Here is a 23909-nt window from a genome sequence, read left to right as displayed (position 1 = left end):
AGGAAATTTCTTGTTTTTAGGCAAGGTTTTTCTTTTAAAAACAACAATAGGAGGGAGTTTTGATCCATTTGCCAAACATGGTAAAACCACCGTAAAATGGATTTTTTCATGGCCAGTGGTTTTAATTAAAACTGTTTTTTCACCAATACCTGTTCCCATTCTGTTGCTCGGGAGATCGAATGTGATTGGTGTTTCGTCTATATTTCCTATTTGTGACAGTTCAAATGCATATTCCTTTCAATATTTTATAATAAACCTTTGGAGAGATTGGATTTTTAATTCCAGTTCTCTAGACAGCTTTTGCACTCTTTGTTTGCTGACAAAGGCAGCTCTTTGTTTGCTGACAAAGGCAGACCATGACGCTTCATGAAGCGAGGACACGAATCACTGATGCGACAAACACTGACTGCTTTACTGTCTTGTATTTGTCATCTTTCGACATTTGCAGAGCACGCAGATGAATTCCAGGTCTAGTGACAATATACCCATTTTATCGACACTCAACAACCCAGTTATTGAGATCTTTATCTCAGGAAATGAAGTGCACCTCGGACATTTTTTTCTTGCTTCTTGGCATGTCTTTTAGTGGTGTTTTATTTTTTCGTCATTCTCTTATTTGCTTCTCATTGATACAGAATTCATGAGCAGCAGTGCGATTATTGTTTGCTTCCGCATATTCAACAACTTTAAGTTTGAAAGCTGCATAAGACCTTTTTCTTTCATTGTTCATTTTAAATACTAGTATGAAAACAGATTATTATTATTATTATAGTTGTAGATTTTGTAGGACTTTATATGGGAATGTCACCTGCTTTATCACTGTCAAATTATTATTGTTCTTGGTTTATTTTCAAGCAGACCTGTAGATTGGCATGTCTGTAGGGATAACAGGTTATTTCAATTTTATTAGAGATTCCATCGATTCTGAACATTATATTTTCATATTGGCTTGAGACTTATGAGGTCCATTTCAAGCCAATCTAAAGTCAATCCACTAAACAAAGCCTTTGCAACTTTAAAAGGCTGCAGTATTGACATCAATAAATAGGTCAGAAAACTTTGGCTCCCGGACTGCCAGGGTAAGCCACTGGCGGGACGTTCTGTTTACCTGGAGCGTCTGCAGGCCTGGAGCCTCTCAGCTCTCTGTGGCCGCAGTTCACTGTTCCCAGCCAATGGGAGCTGCAGGAAATGGCGCGCCCACAGCTCCCACTGGCTGGGAACAGCGAATCGAGGCTACAGGAAGCTGAGGGGTGCCAGGCCTGCAGACACTCCAGGTAAACAAAACTCCAGGTATTAGATTTTCAATTCAATGATTCCATAGAATTTAAAATCATCAAATTCTGGTATAGACCCGTTTATAAGCCGAACCCTGCTCTTTTTTACCAAAAATATTCTGCTTATGAATGATTATATACGGTAATTCACAAATATTTGTAAAGATACAACGGTTAAACATTTTCCTTAATTTTAGCACAGTATAGCCATATAATCAACACACAACAAAGGACAGTAAAATGTTATGATTTGGTTGTGTGTGAATTTATTCTCATAAGAGGTATTGATAGCTCTGGAAACAAAGCTCTAGCCACATGTCACAGCTTGAGCTCCTCACAACTAGAGATCACCTCTATGGGCTGAGACACACAATTGAGTTATCTTTCTAATGAGACTGCCCATTAGTGCCATTTATGATGGTTTTTATGGCATGGGCACTTGTCTACTAGCAAATTGACTCAGACCACTAACTCCTTTCACATAAGTCAAAATACTTTCACATTTAGAATCTGGTCTCCACAATCCTGGGCAAATTTTAAACCTGTGGCAGAAACCTATTACCAACTCAACTCCATCCATCCTGCCTCCTAAAATCCTTCACCTTTCACTCTTATTCATGGTACTCAGTCTGCTTCCCCTCTGCCTCCAAGTACTCCTGCTTCCTGTTATCTTAAAGAAATCCTCACTTGACCCTACGTCTATCTCATCTCCCTTTCCCTTCCCTCTATATCCAAGCTCCTGAGCAGACTATTCCCTGTTCCTTACCAATTTCTCCTCCAGCTCTATCCTCAATCAAATCTGGCTTTATCCTTCCCACCATGGCAGTTCCCGCACTTAAAGGCAACAATGACTTCTCCAAGTTTCAAGAGTCACTTTACACTGATTCTCCTTCATTCATTTAATTTAATCAGCGAAGCACTTCTTGAGACTATCTTTTCCATGGATTTCTGTGACTGGATTCTCTTCCTACTTTGCTGACTGCTCCTCTGTTACCCCGAATGGATCCTTTTGCTGCTTCCTCTGCCTCTGCACAGTTCTGTCCTCTGGGGCATTTTTGTTGCCTCCACACCTTGCAACATAAATTAAGTTTTTGTCATGGATATTTTTAGTAAAAGTCAGGGACAGGTCACGGGTAATGAAAATTCATGGAAACTGTGATCTGTCCCTGACTTTTACTAAAAATACCCAAGACAAGATGGGTAGACGAGGGGGAGCTGGGAGCTCCGGGGTCCCACCACTGCGGCTACAAGCTGCCAGGTCCCCCTGCCACTTGCAGCATCTGGGAGCGCCAAGGTTCCCTCTTGCTGCTCGTAGTGGCGGGGATCCCCTCTGCTGCCAACAGCAGCTGGTGGCGGCGGGGGCCCCCTCTTGTCACTCACAGGGGCTGGGAGTTCTGTGAACCCCCCTGCCACAAGCGGTGCATGGGAGGAGCAGTGGGGATCCTGCCCGCTGCCTGGGGCAGCCATAAGCAGCAGAGATTCCCTCTGCTGCAGGGTCCCCTGCCACCCAGGGTAGTGGGGAGTGTTGCAGGCACACCCTGTCGCCCACGGCAGCCTTGAGCAATGGGGATTCCCTCCTACCGCCGGGTCCCCCTGTCGCCCAGAGTGGTGGGGAGTGACATGGGTCACCCTCTGACGCTCACAATGGTGGGGAGCAGTGGGGGTTCCCCCTGCTGCAGGGTCCCCCACGGTGGTGGGGAACGGTGGATCCCCCCACCACCCATGGGGGCTGGGAGCAGTGGGAGAGCTGCCGATTCTGTGACTTCCGTGTCCTCAGTGACTAAATCGCAGCCTTACCCATCTGCCCACCATTCTCACTTTATTACTCCCTTTGTCATCTCCATTTAATACCACTCCCTACACTTACAACATCTTTCTTCCTATGCATTACACTCACTCTCACACACCTCTGTGACTTAAAATTTCATCTTACCTCACTTTTCATCATTGACCACCACTTCTATGCCATTTACTCCTCCACTCAACATAAAAGTATCATATTATAACTCACTTTGTTTTTATGTTTATCACCCATAATTTCTCTACCCTGTTGTCTATCAAATGCAAGAACATTTGACAAACTGCTTATAAATGCACACGATTACATTCACTTTACAGAAAGGGTGCTTGGCATTCATATTAAATGGACATGATTAGGAAAACCCATGGAATTATGTTGCATGTTTAAGATTTCAGATTTGTGGGAAAAAGCACACTTGAAAGAAACAGACTGATTATTCTTCAGTGTATAATTGAGCTGTGAACTTTTATCTAATGCACTATAAAAAGTCATTGTGCTATGTAAAGATTAATAATCATTTCCCTGACTCACCTAGTCCAATTGACTATGTTCTCATATTTTCAGTGCTTTCAGCTTTAACAAAAATCTCTGTTCTTGCTGTTTCTCTACTGAAAAAGTAAACTTATACGGAGAGGCAGGCTAGAATATTCCGCCATCCCCAAGCAGCTATGCACAACACTAGGAACATAAATGCACTTTAAGAATAGGATCTTTTATTACTCAAAGAGGAGGGGAAAAGCAACAAAGGAGGAGCAATTCTAGCACAAATTTAGCTTCTTTTCATTAAAAACAGTGTTATTCTAGAAGCAAATACAGTAAGCACTGGTTCAATATTAAATTAAAACTAAACTTCAGTAAGACCTTTCCAGCACTACTTCAGAATTAGGCCATGCACTTGAGAAGTTTAGGGAAAAAAAGTCTTTAGATCACTGAAACCTACAAAAAGGTTTAGCAATAGTTTTACAATAATAGCAAGTATACTCTCCCTCAAGGAAATCTTGTAATTGTTGTATACGAAGTACAATGGTTTCATAGTTCATGTACATATGGTGCTTTAAAGACAGTTCCCCAAATGGAATATAAATCTAGAAACAGAACTCTGGCAATCCTGATTGAAGTGTATCTTGACAGACTCTGAAAACATGACATGCATTCTTCAGTTACGTACCTGTCGCAAATAGAGAAAAAAGCTAGAATACTGGCCAGCCTCAGGCAGGTAGGACAGAAATACTGTGATACAGATCAGGAGGACTGTGGAATCTTTTCCAACTTTCTTCAAGGACTATCACAAAGAGAAGAGAAGGAAACATGAGCCAAACTGAATTACTCTGAAAACTCTTTGTACAAAAGGATAAAAACAGTAGTTCCCTTAAATGTTCCATGACTAATCCCAAGTGAACGAAATTCTATGGAACAGTTAAAGGGTCGCTATTACAGTAAAAGTTATTTAAAAGCAGGTTTCGTTACTTGTCTAACATATCACGAAAGAATTTTAACTTGATTCTCATCATTTGTTTGCTTACTTTACACTTTATTCACCACGGACAACAGGAACAGGCTAGTCAGAGTCACTTTGTCATCCTGCACTAGTATAATATTGCAATGGCTAAGGGAAGGGACTGGCAAAGAAACAGTTAATGTAAATTTAAAAGATTTTCCTTAAATTAAAATATTATGAAAATATTCCCATTATTAGTTTTTCATATAGCCTAATATAAATTTTGGGTCTTATCCATCCATGTTGTCCATTAAATTTCGACACAGTCAGACTATCAAACCTTAAAGCTAGTTAATCATACATACACATTATTACCACCGTCATGAATTACTCGAAGTTTAAGCATTTACCACGTGAACGCTATTACAGGGACTAAGGCTAGCGATCAGCACAGATCCTACTTACTATTCTGTAGGTTCAACTTACCATATCACAAAAGTACTTCTATTTCTTGTATCTTTCTTATACTTGCTCATTTCTGATAATACTATATCATATTTTGAAAAACTATTAATAAACTGTGGAAACCAAGTCCCCTTGCTGCAGTTTTTCCAAGCATATCACTCATCTCTAAACACTTATAATGCAGTTTCTTTAGAGCAACTCCAGCAGGGTGATTTCATTAAGAACAATTCACTTTTTAAATCAGTAATGTATGAATTCACCTATAGAAATCAGCATCCTTATGAAAGCAAAACGCATACAATTAGTGTAAAAAGGTTGCGTCAATTTATTTTTTAAAGTGAGTACACAGCAACATAAGAATTCAAACACTTTCCTTTCCATAACAATGTGTTAAATGAGTCCAGAGGGTGGAGTGTTTCCTTAGGATTTTCTACCTCCACCATACTACCAGTATATGTAACAGCTTCCAAACGCATGAATATCCAACATGATTATTTTCATTATAGTTTACACCTCTTTTGCAAAAGAGGTGTAAAGATTAATGTGCATTAGGTTAATGACTAATCTACCAATACAATTAAATTATTCCTGTTGATTAAAAAGATGTAATAACTATTTTAAAATATTCATAAAAATATGTATCTTACTGCAAAGGGATCTGCTTGTTCCCAGGATATAGGGGCTCCCCATGAAGCAGGTCTCATTTTTTCAGGTAGAGATTCTGGTACAGCTAATAGGATGAAACAGATATCCAGGACAGCCACCACTGTGGCCACTAGTACTACAAGGTTATCTCCTTTGCTGGCAGACAGGTATGCTCCAATGGCAGGACTAGTTACCAAACTTGCTGCAAAGGTGGCGGAAACCTAAGCATAAAAACAATTTTATAAGTTAAATTGATTTCACTACTACAGCATACAATTAAGATTAATAAAGGAATTTTCAGTGGTTTTGAAGATACAGGTACTTCATTTACAAAAAATTACAGCTGGCCAGAAAATGGGTAGGAAAAAAAGAATGAAAACCTCCATTTTCTAGAACCAAAACCTGGAAAGTTTCCAGTTGAAAAACTTTGATTTTCATCCAAAAATGCAGTTTTCCAATAGAAAAAAAAAAATCAAAAAAGTTTTCAAGGAAGGCAGACACTTTACACAGGAGTTCTAATTTAACTGAAAACGCAAGGGAAAAAAATTGAGCCAGTCCTAGTCAATATGCACAACTTAAACTGCTTTAAACTTTTTGAAATCAAGCATCCACATTTTGGGATAATTGTGATATCAGAATGTGTTATGCAAGGCCTTGTCTACACTCAGAACTTGTGCACTTTGTACAGCAGGACTACAAGCGCATCACTCTAAGCACTAGACAAACAGGGCTCAGGCACTTTCATCGTTTTATGAAAATCTGTTCATGGCTGACAGCACTTAATGGTGCACATGCACCTGCGCTAAAAGATGGATACCAATTTCTCTAGGGCAGGCACACCCTAACTCATAAACACAGTAGTTTATATATCTGATTCAAATCCTAAATTAACAAAGTTCATGATTTTAGGCTTACAGTATGTTTACAGTAAAAGTAGTGTTTTTCTTATGCCAGTTAAGGGATTTCTTCTGATTAAAAGTTATCAGTTATGATATTTAACACCATGCTGCTTACTCTGTGGCAAGCTGAACCCACAACAAAACCCCTTTATTTCTGTGGCAAACTGGTAGTTCTTTGGTAGGCATAAGAACACTCAAATATTGAAGTTTTCCTTCAATAAAATATGAAAATGAATACAACTAATACCTTGTGTTGTGTTAATACAAATTCTAGAGCATACTGAAAATGAGGCATTGTATAACTGAATTTAACGTAACTGTAGAAGCTGGTGGAGGGGGAAGGTGAAGACCTGGAAGTTTTGAGAGCTGGGCACTCAGGAAGACAATGCATAGTAGTTATATTTAGAATTGTTACCGTTATAACCATGAGGGCTAGAAACAATTTTACATATTCTGGAAGTCACAGAAACATAAAAAACAGAACTTACCGCACTTATGTACAGTAATAAGATTGATTAGAAAAACGCATTATCCTACTGGAACAATTTATCTCATCTTAGATTCTATTCCTTTCTAGAAAATTGTATTGAGGACTTCTAAGAGGGTTTTATTTTATTTTTTTGACGGCCTAAGAAAGGGAAATGATCCCTGACTTATAGCTATATCACATATATTTGAGCAATTTAATAGTAGTAGTCCTTTTCAACTATGATTAATAAAATGAGCCAGGAAAGAACCATCAACTTTCTAATCTATTATTTTCTCTCTTTCATTACGCCTGTGCTGACTTTACAGCTAAGTCTTTTGTTCCCATCACTGCCAGATGGACACTTGAGCATTTTTATTCCTGGGACTTCCCGTTTGGTCTTTCTAGCTGATCTTTCAACAGCTGGAAAGTAAGAGAATATGGTACAACACACCAGGGACTAGAGTCCTGAATTAATATTAACCTTGAAACAAACTCTTTTAGTGTAGGGATGAAGGGAGAAATGATTAAGTTTGAAGGCCCATTATACTCACCTCCAATCTTGAGCTATGCAAGTATCTACCTACACTGTTAGCTTTGAAGGAAATCAGACCAATTTTCTCTACTCAGATTCAACTGGTAGAGAGTAGCTGCTTCCAAGTAGCTAAAATAGTTTAAATTCTAGTTGAATAGAAAAGGCTATTGCAAATGAAGTACTAGAAGGCTTCTTGTTATTTGAGAAAGATGATGACAACACTTGTGGCCAACAGCTACATGACCTAAACCCATCTTTAAGGCATATATCATGATGCAGAGATGCAAATAATTGAAAAGAGGTGTCTACCTGCCAAATATATCAAGCTCCAAACTGTTTGCATTCAATTCAGTAAACTAACACAACTTATCTATACAGTTGAATTTCTTGCTCAAGCCATTCACTTTTACCCAATGTCCAAACTACTGAACAGAACTTCTTTTGCTATGATTTCTACTTTCTTGGAACTTTATGCCAAAATACTGAGAAGATACTTTGTGACATTTTTAAGGAAGTTACTGTTTTTCAGAAGCAGAAGTATACTATTATTATTGAACGATTTCCTAATGCAAATGCATTAATAAAGTAACAGGAAATAGGTGCTCGGCCTCTCCCTGTACATCTCTGCTCCAATGAGTTACTGTTGCCAAAGAATTAAGCAGCAGCTAATGTTCACTTTCAATTTTAAAAGAGTTACACACTGTTAACCAGACAAGAGAGGGATTGTTTAATGATGTGCCCTCAGAAGAGGTTCCCTATTAAAAGGGAGAATAGGAAAATGATTCATTTAAAAAGATTAAGGAAACATATATTTTATCCCCCAAAATACGCTGCAATGGAAGTTTCCCAGTCAGACCATTCTGTTAGGTCACAAACACAGACAGATATGTTACAAGGTGCTGCACCACATGAACGTGGATTATACTAGCACTGTCTGGAAAAAAGGTCAATGTTGCCTCCAAAAACAGACTCAATAGCTCAAAGCAGCTAATTGATTTGGGGGTGGGGGAGGGAGGAATAATGCAGTTTATGGAAGTAGCATTTCTGTAGCTACTTATGCTCTTGAATTCCATGCCAGTTCAATTACTCAAAAAAAGACGCTGAACTTACCCTATATCACCTCCATTCCTGAATTTTTTTTTAAATACATGTACAGTTTTTCCTGAACAAATGTGAGGAGGGCAGGGAAATTTTCTTCGTTTAATCATTAAGGTTCTGCTAACAGCTGAAATTACTAGAACATTTCTGATAGATCTGTGGCTTTACCAGATAGCAACACCAAATTAAACAGAAGCAACAGTTTACCTCAACCAGCAGACAAAAATGGAAATACTCTAGAAGAGCCACCCACCCTCCAACAAAACCTCAAACAAGTGGCTTTTACAGCATTCTAAGAAAGTAATCAAATTCAGGCTATTTAAGACCAAGGCAGAAGCAAGTTCCAGAATCTGAGGACCCTCAAAGATCACCTGGTCTGCACTCACTCTCTCTCTCTTTTAAAAAAAAAACCAAAGGCCATTTGGCTTGAGTCCATCCATTGACTGCAGCTGTAGCATTGCCATGTCATTAAGCTCTTGATCTACACTCCTGTCCAACTCCAAAATAAGCAGTCTCATTTCACAAGGGAGACTGAATCAAAGCACCTTTCCTTCCTTCCCAAAAAGGCAAAACTCACTCATTGGCTCAAGTGGCACATGATGTTATCCTGAGCAAGATACTTATTAGGAATCTCAATGAAAGACGCTGGCAGCATCACAAAGAAATGGAGGGGAAGAAATTGGTCATGCTCCTGCCCAAGCCACTAGGAATGGGCCCACTGAAAGCTGGATCAGGTTGAAGATTCTTGGCACAGGCACTTGCCTAAATGCATAAGAGGAAGCCTACACTTGGATGCCAAGGCTCCTTTTACACCAGGGAAGAGGATAAACATGGTTAGTCCACGTTAAAAACAGAAAATACAATTATGTCACTGCATGATGCAAACAGTAAGAATTAAGTTTACAGAAACAAAGAAAAATCAACTTGTTTTATAGAATTAATACAGATACCTCATGGTTATGTTAGCCTGCAAAGTTCACTGCAGACATGCGGCTTAGATAGTTTTTACACAGCAAGTTCATGCATTAAGTTCTTTTGGTACAGTTCCCATAAAAAGCTTCATGAAGGCAAAGTTAAGAGTGAGCAGTCACGTCAGTAATTAAAGGGTAAAAATCCTTAGTAAAAACAGTTGCCAAGAAATTCAGAGTCAACGTTAACCTTTCAAGCATTAACTTAGTTGGTGAGCTGCTGAGCATTAAAGAAGGGATCATCATTTAAAGATACTCCTAGGAGGAAGCACTGCTATCAACTATTTACCTATAAGTCATATACATACATACTCCCTATACTGTAGTATCTGAGTGCCTCACAACCTTTAATAGATTCATCCTCACAACTCCCCTGTTGAGACGAGTATTAACTTCTTCTTACACAAGGGGCAAAGAGGCTAATTGACTTGCCCAAAGTCACTGAGGAAGTTGCAGGACCTGAACAGAGATCTTCCAAGTCTATGCTAGTCTAACCACTGTACCACTCTTCACCCTGTAGTAAAAGGGCTGATTAAAATATTTCAAATTTTAATGTCACAAGGAATGGATCAAGAAACACATTTTCTATATATAATTAAATACAAGTTTTCTTCTTGATACAATCTCCCTCAAGGGCCATAGGTTAGAAATCAGTGCCCTAAACAGCTCTACTGATAATGCTTTAGTGTACGAGAATTCAAAATTTTTATATACATCTTACCAGTCCATATGCAGTACTTCTCTCATGTTCTTGTGTTATGTCTGCTACATACGCAAATATTACAGAGAAGGTAACAGAAAAGACTCCAGATACTGAAATCATAGCAAAATACCACCTAAAAAGTCAAAAAGACAATTAGAAAATACCCTCTATTTATCGTCTACTACAAAAAACACGTTGTTTATGCCATGAAAATATTTGTTAATATTTAGTCTAGAACAACTTTATAAATAATTTAAAATATAGGTATCCATAACATTAATCAGTCTGTAGATTAACAACATATATTGTAAAATAAGTGCCAATGATGCTGTCAAACATCAAAATATATTGATCTAATGAAAACAGCAGCATTTTCTTTTTCTAGAGAATTATGAAAAGAAACTCCCAATTTCTGACTGACCTCTAATGAAGGATAATGATTCCCATAAAGTTATCAAACTGTCAAGGAAAAGAGCAATATAGGCTATGATGAATTTCGGTTGTGAAGTAGAACTGTAAAAACTTAACAATCCACATTTGCTCTAAAGTGGAAAAGTTTTTCTGAAAACAAGTTACTCTGGAGTCACCTTTCAGTGAGTTAGTGGTAGTTAATCCCCATGTATTAAAGTTACAGACGCTATCAAAATCGAGAGCATGATTTCAGGCTCTAAAACAGTCAGCAGGCGTAGAAAGTTCTCAGTATCTTTGCTTCACCAAAATACAGCAAATAAAGGGAAAGGGAAAACAAGGCAATACAGTCAAAATGTCGGAGCTCTATAATCAGATTCAAAAGATGTTCTGCATTTTATACTTCACTCTATGATTCACCCATTTAGAACTACTACCGTGAGACATTTATTTGGCTTGTACTAATAACCAACATACTAAAGATACTTTACATCTCCACAGAAGTCTCAGAAAGGAAAAATGTAGTAGAGCATAGTGTTGAAAATTGTGTAGTGCAGTTATGTAATGCATTCTAAGCATTTTTAGCAATTACTGCTAGATGTGTGTGTACATAGTCACTAAATCAGTTTACAGGAAACACTGCTTCTTTAACACCCCTATACACAAAATCAATGTTTAGAACATGAACAAAGAAGTGCCAGGATGATTTAATCACATCTTGAGAAGTAAATCATTTTCTTCTTGCCTAATTATCCTTCTTTTCCAAACACCAATCTGCCTGCAATTGAGTTCACCACAGCCCCCTGCTGTACCACTTACCATGGACTTATCCTCATTAATGGAATTGGGACACAAGTGAAGAAAACTGTAACAAGAAGAAAAGACTTTCTTCCCCACACATCAGAGAGAGCACCTATTAATGGAGCACTCATAAAGGATAAAAAACCCTGTAAGAGAAAAGAAAAAAAAAAAAGATTCGTAAATGTATTTTGAAGCATAAAAAGGTTTTTTGTAAAACTACAATTTAAACGGAACTGATTGAATTTGTGCTTTGATTCATAGCACATAGTTGTAGGAAACTTCACAGCTAATGATCAAATGGTTTAGGTTTTATTTAATTTATAAGACAGGGATATAAACCTTCAACAAAACCTACATAAAAATAAAGCTTATTGCAGCTACAGACACTTATAAAACTATATTCTTCCACTAACTCTTCTCAACTCAATTATTCAACTCTTTCTGCCACTATAACAAGGTTGGTCTAGCGCCTGGAACTGGTTAGGCAACGGAACAACCTTTCCCCTGGCCTTGTACCAATCTTTTATTATTTGCTAGGTGCTTAAACCCCTCAGCTATTTCAGACTAACTGATATTCTAGCTAGGATTCCTTCACTTTACACACAATTGGGTAAAATATCAAATATTTGACAAAGACCTCAGATATACAAACACAGGATTAGCACCTTTGCAACTATCAATAAACCCTTGATAAAGAAAAAAATCTACAGTACTTAAAATGATTCATTTTCTTCTTCTAATGTTATTTAATTTGGGGAAAATATCCTGGAGTAGGGAGAAAGCACAACAACTAAGAACACCAGTTTTCGTTTAGTTCTTATTCAAAACAGTTTAATTTCACTATAAAAACCACATAGGACTAATTTCCTCTTTTGATTTCTTTGAGATGTCACAGGACAGAAGTGGTGGGTTTACTTTTTGAAACACGGCCAATTTGTATTTTGCTACTTGATGTTTTCTGTAGTAGAATACGTTATTAACAGAATTATGTTTTGTATCTGTATTCTTTTTTTCTTTGTCAATTGTTTTGTGTTTTTCTGGATCTTTTTAAACAAAGGGTAGCATGTCAGTGCTTTTAGGTCCAAGCATGATTCAATTAATTATATCTTAATGGCAGAAAAATGAATGCACTCTGATATAATACTTTAGAAAGTCTACAATTCAATTAATTCAAAAACATGTAATGGAGTTATGGGCATGTGAGAAGTTAGTGTTTGCAAATGGAAAAACTAAACATTTCAGCCTTCTAAAAGAACAAGCGAAAAATTGCACGCTCAAATCTAGAGACAGAAAATCCTGTAGCCGCCTTCGACACCAAGAATTAGATTCATTCATGGAAGGTAAGTCCCTCAATGGCTATCAGTAGGGCCCTATCGAATTCCTGGGCGTGAAAAAACATCATGGACCATGAAATCTGGTCTTTTGTGTACTTTTACACTATACTATACAGATTTTATGGGGGGAGACCAGAATTTCTCAAACTGGGGGTCCCAACCCAAAAAGGGTTTGCGTGTGGTAGGGGAGGGGGCTATCCAGCTCTGAAGGCAGTGCCACTGCCAGCAGCAGCGCAGAAGTAAGGGTGACAGTACCACAATAACCTTGCGACCCCCCCTAACCCCCCCACACACAGAGCCCCTTTTTGGGTCAGGACCCCTACAGTTACAATACTGACATTTCAGATCTAAAGATCTGAAATCATGAAATTTACAATTTTAAAAATCCTATGACTGTGAAATTGACAAAATGGACCATGAATTCGGTAGGGTCCTGGCTATTAGCCAAGATGACCAGGGACTCAACCCCAAGCTTTGGGTATCCTTAAGCCTCTGACTGCCAGAAGCTGGGAGTATACAAGAAGGGACAGATCACTCAATAATTGTCCTTTTCTCTTCATTCCTTCTGAATCATCTGGCACTGGCCACTGTCGGAAGACAGGATACTAGGCTAGATGGACCATTGGTCTGACCCAATGTGGCCATTCTTGTGTACATTTCTTTAAAAAAAATATTAGATGCTGGTTTACCTGAGACAGAGGAAGCAATAGGGGGGAGAAATGAAAATATCTGTCACATGCTAGCACTGTTTATTAATTCAAGATTTGAAAAACAAGGGCATAGATACTAAGACTGGAAATATTATGAAAATGGTTCTAGTCAAGATTGTTCAACATACCACCTGTTTGCAAAAAAAGGTGTTTAAGTTTCCAGAAAATGCTTCAAATGTTAATTAAAAACAAACACAAACACCTTCAAACTGATGCATAAACTTGTAAAAAATATTTACGGATGAGGAAAAAAACTGGTTTAGACATCTTTCAATTCCAAGCATTCTAGACGTTACAATAAAAAATGAAGTGAAAAAGGTGACTGAAACATGGACATCTTCGTAACTCATAAGTACAAAAAGATTATGTTCAACTGTCTATTTCAGAGTCTTACCTTAACACCCTGAATAAGACCATTCATTAGAAATGTATGCTGAGGAAATGTTTCATGTAAGACCTAAAGAGAAACAACATGTTAAAATGTAGGCTGTGTGTGAATTAAGAAACAAAATAAGGGAAAAGAAAAATGATGACAAAAACAATCCTCTCTCACTAACAAGGAGGGGACAAATACAACTTCACCAAGCCTTGTTAAAAGTTTATCAGACTCACAGAAGAACTCATAGGACTTGTCTACAGGAGTAAATTGGTGTAAAATAAAATATGAATTTAAGCTAATATATTTATAGTCATATAATCCTTGAGCTGTCACCTATTCAAGGATAAAAGTGTTTTTCTTCTATTTAGTTCATGTTGTATGGGAAGGGATTTAAACTACACCGAGGGGAAAAAAGCCACTCTTATCCTGGAATAAGTGTGCCCAAATAGGGGTTCATACTAGTATATCAGTATAGTTACACCAAAATACATAGTACAGTTATACCTGAATAATTGGCCAAAGCACTGCTATATAGGTGAACACGATTTTCAGTCTAATTTGATTATAATTATTCTTATTGGCAGGATGACAAACTATTTGAAAAGATATTGAAAAATTAGTAACTTAGTGAGAAAAACGTCTACAATTGTATAGCGAACTATACTGCAATGAGTACAGAGCCTGTTGGGTCTCTAACAGTTATGCAGATAGAAGCTGTTGCTCAAGTGGGAAAAAAAATCTAAGGTTACTAGTATAATTATGCATAAACCAATCATTCTTTACATACCAAGTGGATTTTTGTTATAGTCCCTGATTAAAGCACATTAACAATCACATGCCTGCTCTTGAACTAGTCCAGTAAACTCTAATGAGATGTGAAGAAACTTGCTAGAATATTACCCGTGAGGCATTTTCTCAATTGCTGTAACTTAGCTTTGTCTATTAGGAGACAAGTATATATAAAAGTTTTATGGATTAGTGTTAGGAATAGAACTGGATGTTACTTGTTTAAACCAGCATAATTTTCCAAGATCTTCACAAAATCTCAAATAAAATGTATCCGTATATTTCTATACCAGGGTTGGCAACATCCATAAAAGTTATTTATATGTATATTGAAAACTACTGATATGAAGAAACATGACACACCAAAAAACAGCATTATGCCACAGTTTATGCAACATTAATAGCTTTCTTTCTAGAGATAATTTTGCTGATAGGATTATGTTTTTCATGTGTCTCCTCTTTTATTATCACAGCTATTTAAATAAACTTTTCATCAGTTTCTGCTTTTAATTCACAAAACAGAAAATTAGGACTCCAGGTGGTGAAGAGGGACAGCAGATCAGCTTTTAAAAAGATCCTAACTTCTTGCAAGTCTCTCTTGTCATAAAAATAAAGGAAGAAGCCCAGCAAAAGTAGAAATCAAATAATTGTCTTCAAACAGAGAATCTCAGCTTTTTTTCTATGAAGCCATCACCACTCTGATGGAAGTCCCAGACTTCTGTATCAACTACTTTTCTTATATTTAGTTGGTTTTGGTAGAAAACTGTAGAAAGTAAATTAGATGTTTAAAAAAAACTTTGATTTTACTAAATCTATGGGATTCTTTCTAACATAACTCATGGAGGACGGTTGATGACTGAGAGGACTGGTGGTACAAAGTAGCTATCTTTAAAAAAAAAAGGAGGGGTGGGGAGAGAACCCAGTCAGCCTAAATTTGATATCTGGAAAGATACTGGAACAAATTATTAAGCAATCAATTCATAAGTATCTAGAGGATAAGAAGATTATAAAGAATATCCAGCATAGATTTGTCAGGAAGAAATCATGCCAAACCAATCTCTTTTCACTGACAGAATTATTGGCCTACTGGGGAGGCTGTAGACATGATTTATCTTCATTCTAGTAAGGCTTCTGACAGTCCCACATGACATTCTAGAAAGCAAACTAGGGAAACGCAATCTAGATGGAATTACTAAAAGGTGGGTGCACAACTAGTTGAAAGACCACACTCAACAAGCAATTATCATGTTTTGCTGCAACACAGGGAGGGGGATACCTAATAGCATCCAGTAGGGGTCTGCAACTTTCAATATTTTCATAAATAACTTGAATAATGGAGTAGAGAGTATTCTTATAAAATCTGCAGATGACCCCAAACTGGGAGGGGTTGCAAGCACTTTGGAGTACAGGATTAGAATTCAAACTGACCTTGAGGAATTGGTCTGACTTTAACAAAATGAAATTCAATACAGACAAATGCAAGCACTACAGCTCGGAAAGAAATGTCAAATGCACAGCTATAAAATGGGGGATTGCCAGTTAGTAGTATTGCAAAAAAAGATCTGGGGGTTATAGTGAGTATATATGTATATATGAGTCAACAATGCAGTTGGAAAAAGGATAATATTCTGGGATGCATTATTAGGAGTATTGTAAAACATGGGAGGTAACTGTCCCACTCTACTTAGCCTCAATAAGGCCTCAGCTGGAGTCCAGTTTTAGGCACCACACTTTAGGAAAGATGGAATAAATTGGAGAGAGTCCAGTGGAGAACAACAAACATGAGAAAAAAATTAGAAAACCTGAACATGAGGAGAGGTTTAAAAAAAAAAAAGGGAGGGGGTGGGTATTTAGCCTTGAGAAAAGAAAACTGAGGGAGGGCAATGATAACAGGCTTTAAATATGTTAAGAGCTGTTATAAAGAGGACTGATCAATCATTATCCATGTGCACTGAAGGTAGGACAAGAAGTAATGGGCTTTATTTACAGCAAGGGAATTTTAGGTTAGCTGTTAGGAAAAAAACTAACTATAAAGGGAGTTAAACTCTGGAATAGGCTTCCAAGGGAGGCTGTGGAATCCCCACCATTAGAGCTTATTAAAAATTGACAGGACAAACAGGTGTCAGGGATGGTCTAGGTCACTGGGTCTCAAACTTTTTTTACTGGCAACCTCTTTCACACAGCAAGCCTCTGAGTGTGACCCCCCCTAATAAATTAAACACTTTTAAATATATTTAACACCATTATAAATGCTGGAGAAAAAGTGGGGTTTGGGGTGGAGGCTGACAGCTCACAATCTCCCATGTAATAACCTCACCATCCCCTGAGGGGTCCTGATCCCCTAGTTTGGGAATCCCTGGTCTAGGTTTACTTGGTCCTGCCTCAGCACAGGCGGCTGGACTTGATGTCCCATCCACATAGGTAGCTTTTTGTTGTAAATATCGTTAAAAGTTAATTTAGTTACATTGAGAGTAACAGGACTGGAAACCTAAGCCCTCTATCTAAAGAGCCAGTATAACAAAAGTTATCAAATAAAAAGCTTCATTGTACTGTCATGACAATATGCACCACCACCATTCTTGGGGGGACCCTCTTAGGGAACAAAGTAATGTTGGTTTTCATGCCTCTTTGAATCCTGAATCTGTTGAAAGACGACCAAGATGTTATATGGACACTTCACTGAGAAACAAGACCGAGATACCAGCATCTCTTTGTCACTAAGAGGCCGTTCGATAACTCAGAGCATATCTACACGTAAAACTCTACAGTGCATTGCTGTAGCACTTTATCGTAGACACTCACTACAGCAGGGGTTCTCAAGTTTTTGTACTGGTGACCCCTTTCACATAGCAAGCCTCTGAGTGCGACCCCCCCATATAAATTAAAAACACTTTTTAATATATTTAACACCATTATAAATGCTGGAGGCAAAGCAGGGTTTGAGGTGGAGGCTGGCAGCTCGCAACCCCTTATGTAATAATCTCGCAACCCCCTGACAGGTCCCAACCCCTAGTTTGAGAACCTCTGCACTATAGTCACAAAAGGGTTCTCTCATCACTGTAATTAATCTACCTCCCGGACAGGCAGTAGCTAGGTCACAGGAAGAAATGTTCTATCAACATATCACTGTCTACAGCATGGGTTAAGTCACAATAGCCACACCACATACCTCAGCATGTGGATTTTTCAGACCCCCTCAGAAATAGTAGTTATGCCACTATAAGTCCTCAGTGTAGACCAGCCCTTAGGTGGACTTGATATGGAATGAATTTACATCTCTAACCTGAAGACTCCATATCCTACTGCCAATCCTTTAAATGATCTAGCCATCTGGAGAGTACCTGCCTTCTATAAGGGTTTAATCAGCTGTAAAATCTATTTCTAACATGAAGATCTTTAATAAATTTTACTGCAAATTTTATGTTGATAACACAAACAGTCCACATTGCAGTAAAAATTATAATCTTCCCTGCCCATAATTAAATGGTTATAACAGGCAAAGCATACACTCAAGTCTTTATATTTGCAGTTAATTTTTCTTTTAAATACTTTTTGTTCTTATAAAAATGAGACTCTGACAACACTGACTTAAGATGCAGCACTGTAGGTGCTCTAAATGAATTTCAGATCAAACTTGCAGTCCCTCTGACAGTCCAGCTGTGGTCCCATTCAGCAGAATACCAACTGTACAAATCACGATGGCTTGATATAAGCAAAGAGAGAGACCTCAAACTGCTTTATTAAGACACTGGGGAATAAAATAAAAAACTCATTTAAAACCAGAGCCCCCAGACAGTATGAATAGGATCTCCAAAGTAAACAAATTGAGCTGTGACATTATCATAGGGAAAGAGAAACAGATTGGCAATACTTACTTTTAGCATGGGAGTTGTCAATAGTCCCCAGGCAAAGAATTCCAGGAATATGACCACGACAGCATGGTACACACTTGGTCGACCAATACCTTGTTGCTAAAAATAAAGGGGTATTTAAATATGAATAATGGATCTCTTCTGAAGTGACTTCTCAATTTACATAACATTTTGAAACAGTAATAAGCTTTCAAGGTGACCTACAATTTAAAAAACCCAAACACTTTAAAGGTGATCTGAATGAGCCAAGTAACCAGTGTAAGAGAAATTGATCACATCAACATAAAAAACCTTCCCTCCCAATCACTCAAGCCACCAGCCATTCCCCATTTGATACGCTGCTTTAGCTTTCCAAATCTAACAGCTATAGGCAGTATGAATGATTTGTGGAGCGGAGTGAGCAGATCCAACAATGAGGTCTGGGGACAATGCCCTAGGAAGAAGCCAAGCTCCCACCCTCAGAGAAGGAGGAAGCCTCTTAGATTTGTCTAAGACAGTGGTTCTCAACATGCGGTCCAGTTGGCATGTCTGCAGCCCATGTGACATCCTCAGGGCCATAGGGGTAGTATTGGATGTGGCCCACATAACACATTGTGGGCCGCGTGGTAAATAGTTTGAGAACCACAGGTCTAAGAGTACTGCCCATGAACCTTCCTCAGGAGTTACTCTTGCATATCTGAAGACCGGCTTCCCCAACCTCCAGCTGATTAGGAGAAACATCTCCCCACTCTTAACCTTCCTCTGAGTCAAGAGAAAAGTTTCAACTACTCTATCCCACCTCCTGTCTCCTTTTTTGGAGGGTCTTTCCCTGTGAATAACTCCAGCTCCCATCTCTTCTTGTAGGTTACTAAGCAGCAGCAAAATTAATCTCTCCCTTCAGTTTCACCACTGTCCAGAGGTTTTTGTTCTGCCCAAGTGAAACTAATCATTCTTACAAGCTACTTAGGAAAGTTTGAGCAGCAGAGGCACTACAGTAGTCTATCTTCAGAATCAGAAAGGCAACACTGCAGAGCAACACATGCCTAATGGACAGAAAAATGACAAAAATAAATGCAAGCTTAAGTTCTGCCAGAAGTTGATGGCTTCGGCACCCTAAACAAACAGGCAGAGCTGTCCATCCAAGTAGGTGATTTTTCGAGTCCTGCATATGTTCATAGAAATCATAGAATCATAGAATATTAGGATTGGAAGGAACCTCAGAAGGTCATCTAGTCCAACCCCCTGCTCAAAGCAGGACCAATCCCCAGATTTTTACCCCAGTTCCCCAAATGGCCCCCACAAGGATTGAACTCACAACCCTGGGTTTAGCAGGCCAATGCTCAAACCACTGAGCTATCCCTCCCCCCCATGACCAACATAGATCTTTATCAGCTGATTTCATCATAAACAGCAACATGACATGCTATATGTACACCTTTAAATTTCTCTCATATAGTTTTCCTTTTGATATATTCAGCTCTATGGTATTAAAGGCACTAAATTACAACCTGCGCTTTGCTACATATAGAAAGATTACTATATTCCATGTTGAATAAATGCATTGAAGTTCTCAATCTCAACAAATTTGAACATGTGATTTGAGTTTTTTTCTGGCTCACTATTTCGATATATATTTTTCAACTTGGAACAATTTACCTCATATCTTTAAATAAGCTCCAAAGACGACTCTCTCCAATTTTAATCATATGGTCATAAAAAGGTTTAAAACTCTGTCAAGAGAACTAGAGTCTCAAAGGACTGGAGACCCAGGAACTCATTGCTCTACTGGCTCTGATACAGACTCCTTCCCTTCTGTGGTCCCCCTGCCTTAACTATAACATCTGTAAAACAGTTCAAGTACCTACCACAGAGGGGGTGTTTTAAGGCTTCATTAACTCATGTTTATAGAGCACTTATGACGAACACACATAATACAGTTATGGACTTACTGTTCCTCCTCGGCTCAATGGCTTTGATATACCAGGGGAACCATGTGATTGTAAATGTGCTTTAATCAGGGCCTATAACAAGGCATTTTTATTACCATGTTAGTTCACTTAAACATTCTATTCAGACGAACCATGCCATGGGTGGGATTTTAAAAGAATTCCCTAGAGTAGACACTAAGTATATAAATCTACAGTAATTGCTAACCTGACCATCAGATGTTATTAAATTATTTTTGTTTGCTGCTGCATACCTCTTCTCCCAAAAGCACACATACACAACAAATTAAGTTCTGTATCTATCAAAACAGATTAATGCAGGCAAAAATCAGACATCCAGCTCTGAAATAAGGTACTCTGATAAATTATATACAAAATCCACAACTTTATACTCAGACTTCCCGCAGCCACAGTCTCTTAAATGCCAATCCTGCAATCGCTGCTGCATATGATTAACTTTACCACCACAAGCACTTCCATTTAAATCAGTGCGACTACTCATGGTAGAACAGTTAAGATGTGCCTAAGTGTTTGCAGGACTGGATCTTCAGGTGGTTATACTGAAAATGTACACAGTAGTTGTCTGCATTAAGTTAAATATTTTAAGTGTAGTAAAATGAATATGCCACATCACAAAGAATTTCCATTACACAAAAGGAGAAAGTTTTCATCTCTTTCTTGCCACAGTCAAGATACTTCAAAGCCGTGTGTCTCGGAAATTCCCTACAGGACTCAGAATTGCAATAGTTCAGAGGAACTCCCCCTCCCCAAACATTGAGTTTAACAAGACCTCTAAAAGGAGAACTTCCCCAAAAAGAAGAAGCACTGTAGTAGTACTCAAAATAGTGAAACATATAGCTCTAGTATGTTGCAACAGAATGAGACAATTTGTGTAACCCAGTTTAAAAAATGATAAGTAGGCTGAGATAACCATTTGTCTTACTTAAGTCTAAGTGCTTCAAAATGTAACAGAGCTTCAGGATTCTTGAAACTGGAAGATAAAAGGACAGGCTCCTCATCTCCAAATTTTAAAGGAAAATCAGAACATTGTGTTATAGCAGCAGATGAGGAAGAACACATGAACTTAAGTGTGGCACTGGAACAATCAGTGATCTGGATAATCACCTGAACCATAGAGTAGATTATTTTCCTTGTCTCCATCAGAACATTTTAAAGAGTTAACGTTAAAAATTTAATGTTCCTAGTGACATGAAGAAAATTCAGATATAGTATTTTCCTGCCATATCACGATTCATATTTCTTGTATAAGTTATTGGAATTTATGCAGAGAAAGTTTACGACAAGTGCTATGATAAAGATAAACCAAACCATCTTTCAACAAATTGCATTAGTCAAAACACATAGCTGCAAAAATCAGTGAAGATGAAAAGTACATGTACATCACACAATATCCCCCTCTCTCATTAATACCTAACAATGAACCAATTACTAAAGTTATTTGTCAGTCAGCATTGTTAGGTTAGGATTTCTTAATTTTGCCCATCAAAGATGTTTAAAATATCAGAAACAAAAGCAAAGCTCCATTCCACCACACTTCTCTTCTCTCTATGTTCCGTTTCCTCTCCTCTCCAAAGTTAAATTTCTGTCTGTGAAAGAGGACAGTAAATTCACAAAACATTCATTGTAATGTGTTGCCTGTGACCTGAGTACTGCATTCCAAGAATGCCATCAAAAATATTTTCAACCAGAACATAGCTGTTCAACATGAACAAACCTGTTCCCTAGACTCCAAATGAAATCTTATAGAGGATAAATCTAGCTTGTTAAGACTTATATTGTATAAGAGGAAGAGCATAATTTGTAATTTCAAGAACACGTAGGAGAAGAGAAAGCTCTTTTTATTAGTGGTTCAAATACCATACTTTTAGCCTTTTTGAGGGTTATGTTTTTAGTATTTCTCTGAAAAAGTACTATAGCATGGTAAGTCTGATAACATGCTTCACTTTCTTTAACTCCTCGATCAAAGTTACAGGCTCCCGTTTTGGCAGCATTTGTTCCTCAGACAGCCTCATCGCAACCATTTACACATTAATTCTTTTCCAACCAATTTTCACACATTAAAATTTAACTTTGCAATATAATAACGCAAATTTAAGTATCAATATTGTTAACCATTTTACTTATCTTAATTGAATTGTCTAGCTAATGTGCTTATTCCATAAAAAAAAAAGAACTGCCTCATGTTTCCCACGCCAAAAGCCTTAAGTGTCCCTTTCCAACGTTATTTCATTTGTATTATGTTAGTGCCAAATGATTCCATCAGGATCAGGGCCCCAGAGTACTAGGTGCTGTACCCCTTCAGTGCACCTTCCCCATGCATGGCATCATTTGATTAGATGCTTTTAGTTCAACCAAAACCATTTTATTTTCATCACACTCGCCACTCAAATGTGGGCATCTACTAAACAGTAAAAAAACATTAACTGAGTTTAGTCTATGGCTTGGTCTACACTACGCGTTTAAACCAATTTTAGCAGCGTTAAACCGATTTAATGCTGTACCCGTCCACACGAGGCCCTTTATATCGATATAAAGGGCTCTGTAAATCAGTTTCTGTACTCCTCCCCAACAAGAAGAGTAGCGCTAAAATCGGTATTACCATATCGGATTAGGGTTAGTGTGGCCGCAAATCGACGGTATTGGTCTCCAGGCGGTATCCCACAATGCACCACTGTGACCGCTCTGGACAGCACTCTCAACTCAGATGCAGTGGCCAGGGACACTGGAAAAGCTCCGCGAAATTTTGATTTTCATTTCCTGTTTGCCCAGCGTGGAGCTCTGATCAGCACAGGTGGCAATGCGGTCCCAAATCCAAAAAGAGCTCCAGCATGGACCATATGGGAGATACTGGATCTGATCGCTGTATGGGGAAACAAATCTGTTCTATCAGAGCTCCGTTACAGAAGACGAAATGCCAAAGCGTTTGAAAAAAAAATCTACAGGCTACACAGTGCTGCATGACAAATGTAACGGGAAGCCAGAGACTCAGATGGACGCTCATGGAGGGAGGGGGTACTGAGGACTCCAGCTATCTCTCAGTCCCCAGCAGTCTCCGAAAAGTATTTGCATTCTTGGCTGAGCTCCCAATGCCTGTAGGTTCAAACACATTGTCCGGCGTGGTTCAGAGAATAGATCGTCAATTTACTCCCCCCCCCCCACGTGAAAGAAAAGGGAAAGAAATCGTTTCTTGACTTCTTTCAATGTCACCCTATGTCTACTGAATGCTGCTGGTAGACGCGATACTGCAGCAGTGAAGAGCAGTATCCGCTCCTCTCCCCTCCCTGGTGGCAGACGGTACAATATGACTGATATCTGTTATCACCATCAGCCCGTGAGTGCTCCTCGCTTGCCTCAGGTGAGGTCGGCCGGGGGCGCCTGGGT

The 23909-nt window shown here is 38.4% G+C and overlaps 1 protein-coding gene across 2 annotated transcripts in view; it reads right to left on the bottom strand.

The window, feature by feature from the left end:
* The window catches only part of MFSD14B (major facilitator superfamily domain containing 14B), a 50386-nt gene that overhangs the window by 12776 nt on the left and 13701 nt on the right, over positions 1 to 23909 (bottom strand). For both annotated transcript variants that reach the window (XM_050945855.1, XM_050945856.1), the window contains exons 2-7: positions 18586 to 18681; positions 13940 to 14002; positions 11520 to 11647; positions 10311 to 10425; positions 5626 to 5844; positions 4244 to 4357 (exon numbers count right to left, since the gene is read on the bottom strand). In XM_050945855.1, the coding sequence (XP_050801812.1) occupies positions 4244 to 4357; positions 5626 to 5844; positions 10311 to 10425; positions 11520 to 11647; positions 13940 to 14002; positions 18586 to 18681 (735 nt within the window). The remainder of the gene's footprint in view (positions 1 to 4243; positions 4358 to 5625; positions 5845 to 10310; positions 10426 to 11519; positions 11648 to 13939; positions 14003 to 18585; positions 18682 to 23909) is intronic.

Source organism: Gopherus flavomarginatus, chromosome 3, assembly GCF_025201925.1.
Source record: "Gopherus flavomarginatus isolate rGopFla2 chromosome 3, rGopFla2.mat.asm, whole genome shotgun sequence".
NCBI lineage: Eukaryota > Metazoa > Chordata > Testudines > Testudinidae > Gopherus > Gopherus flavomarginatus.
This window is presented reverse-complemented; position numbering and strand designations above follow the sequence as displayed.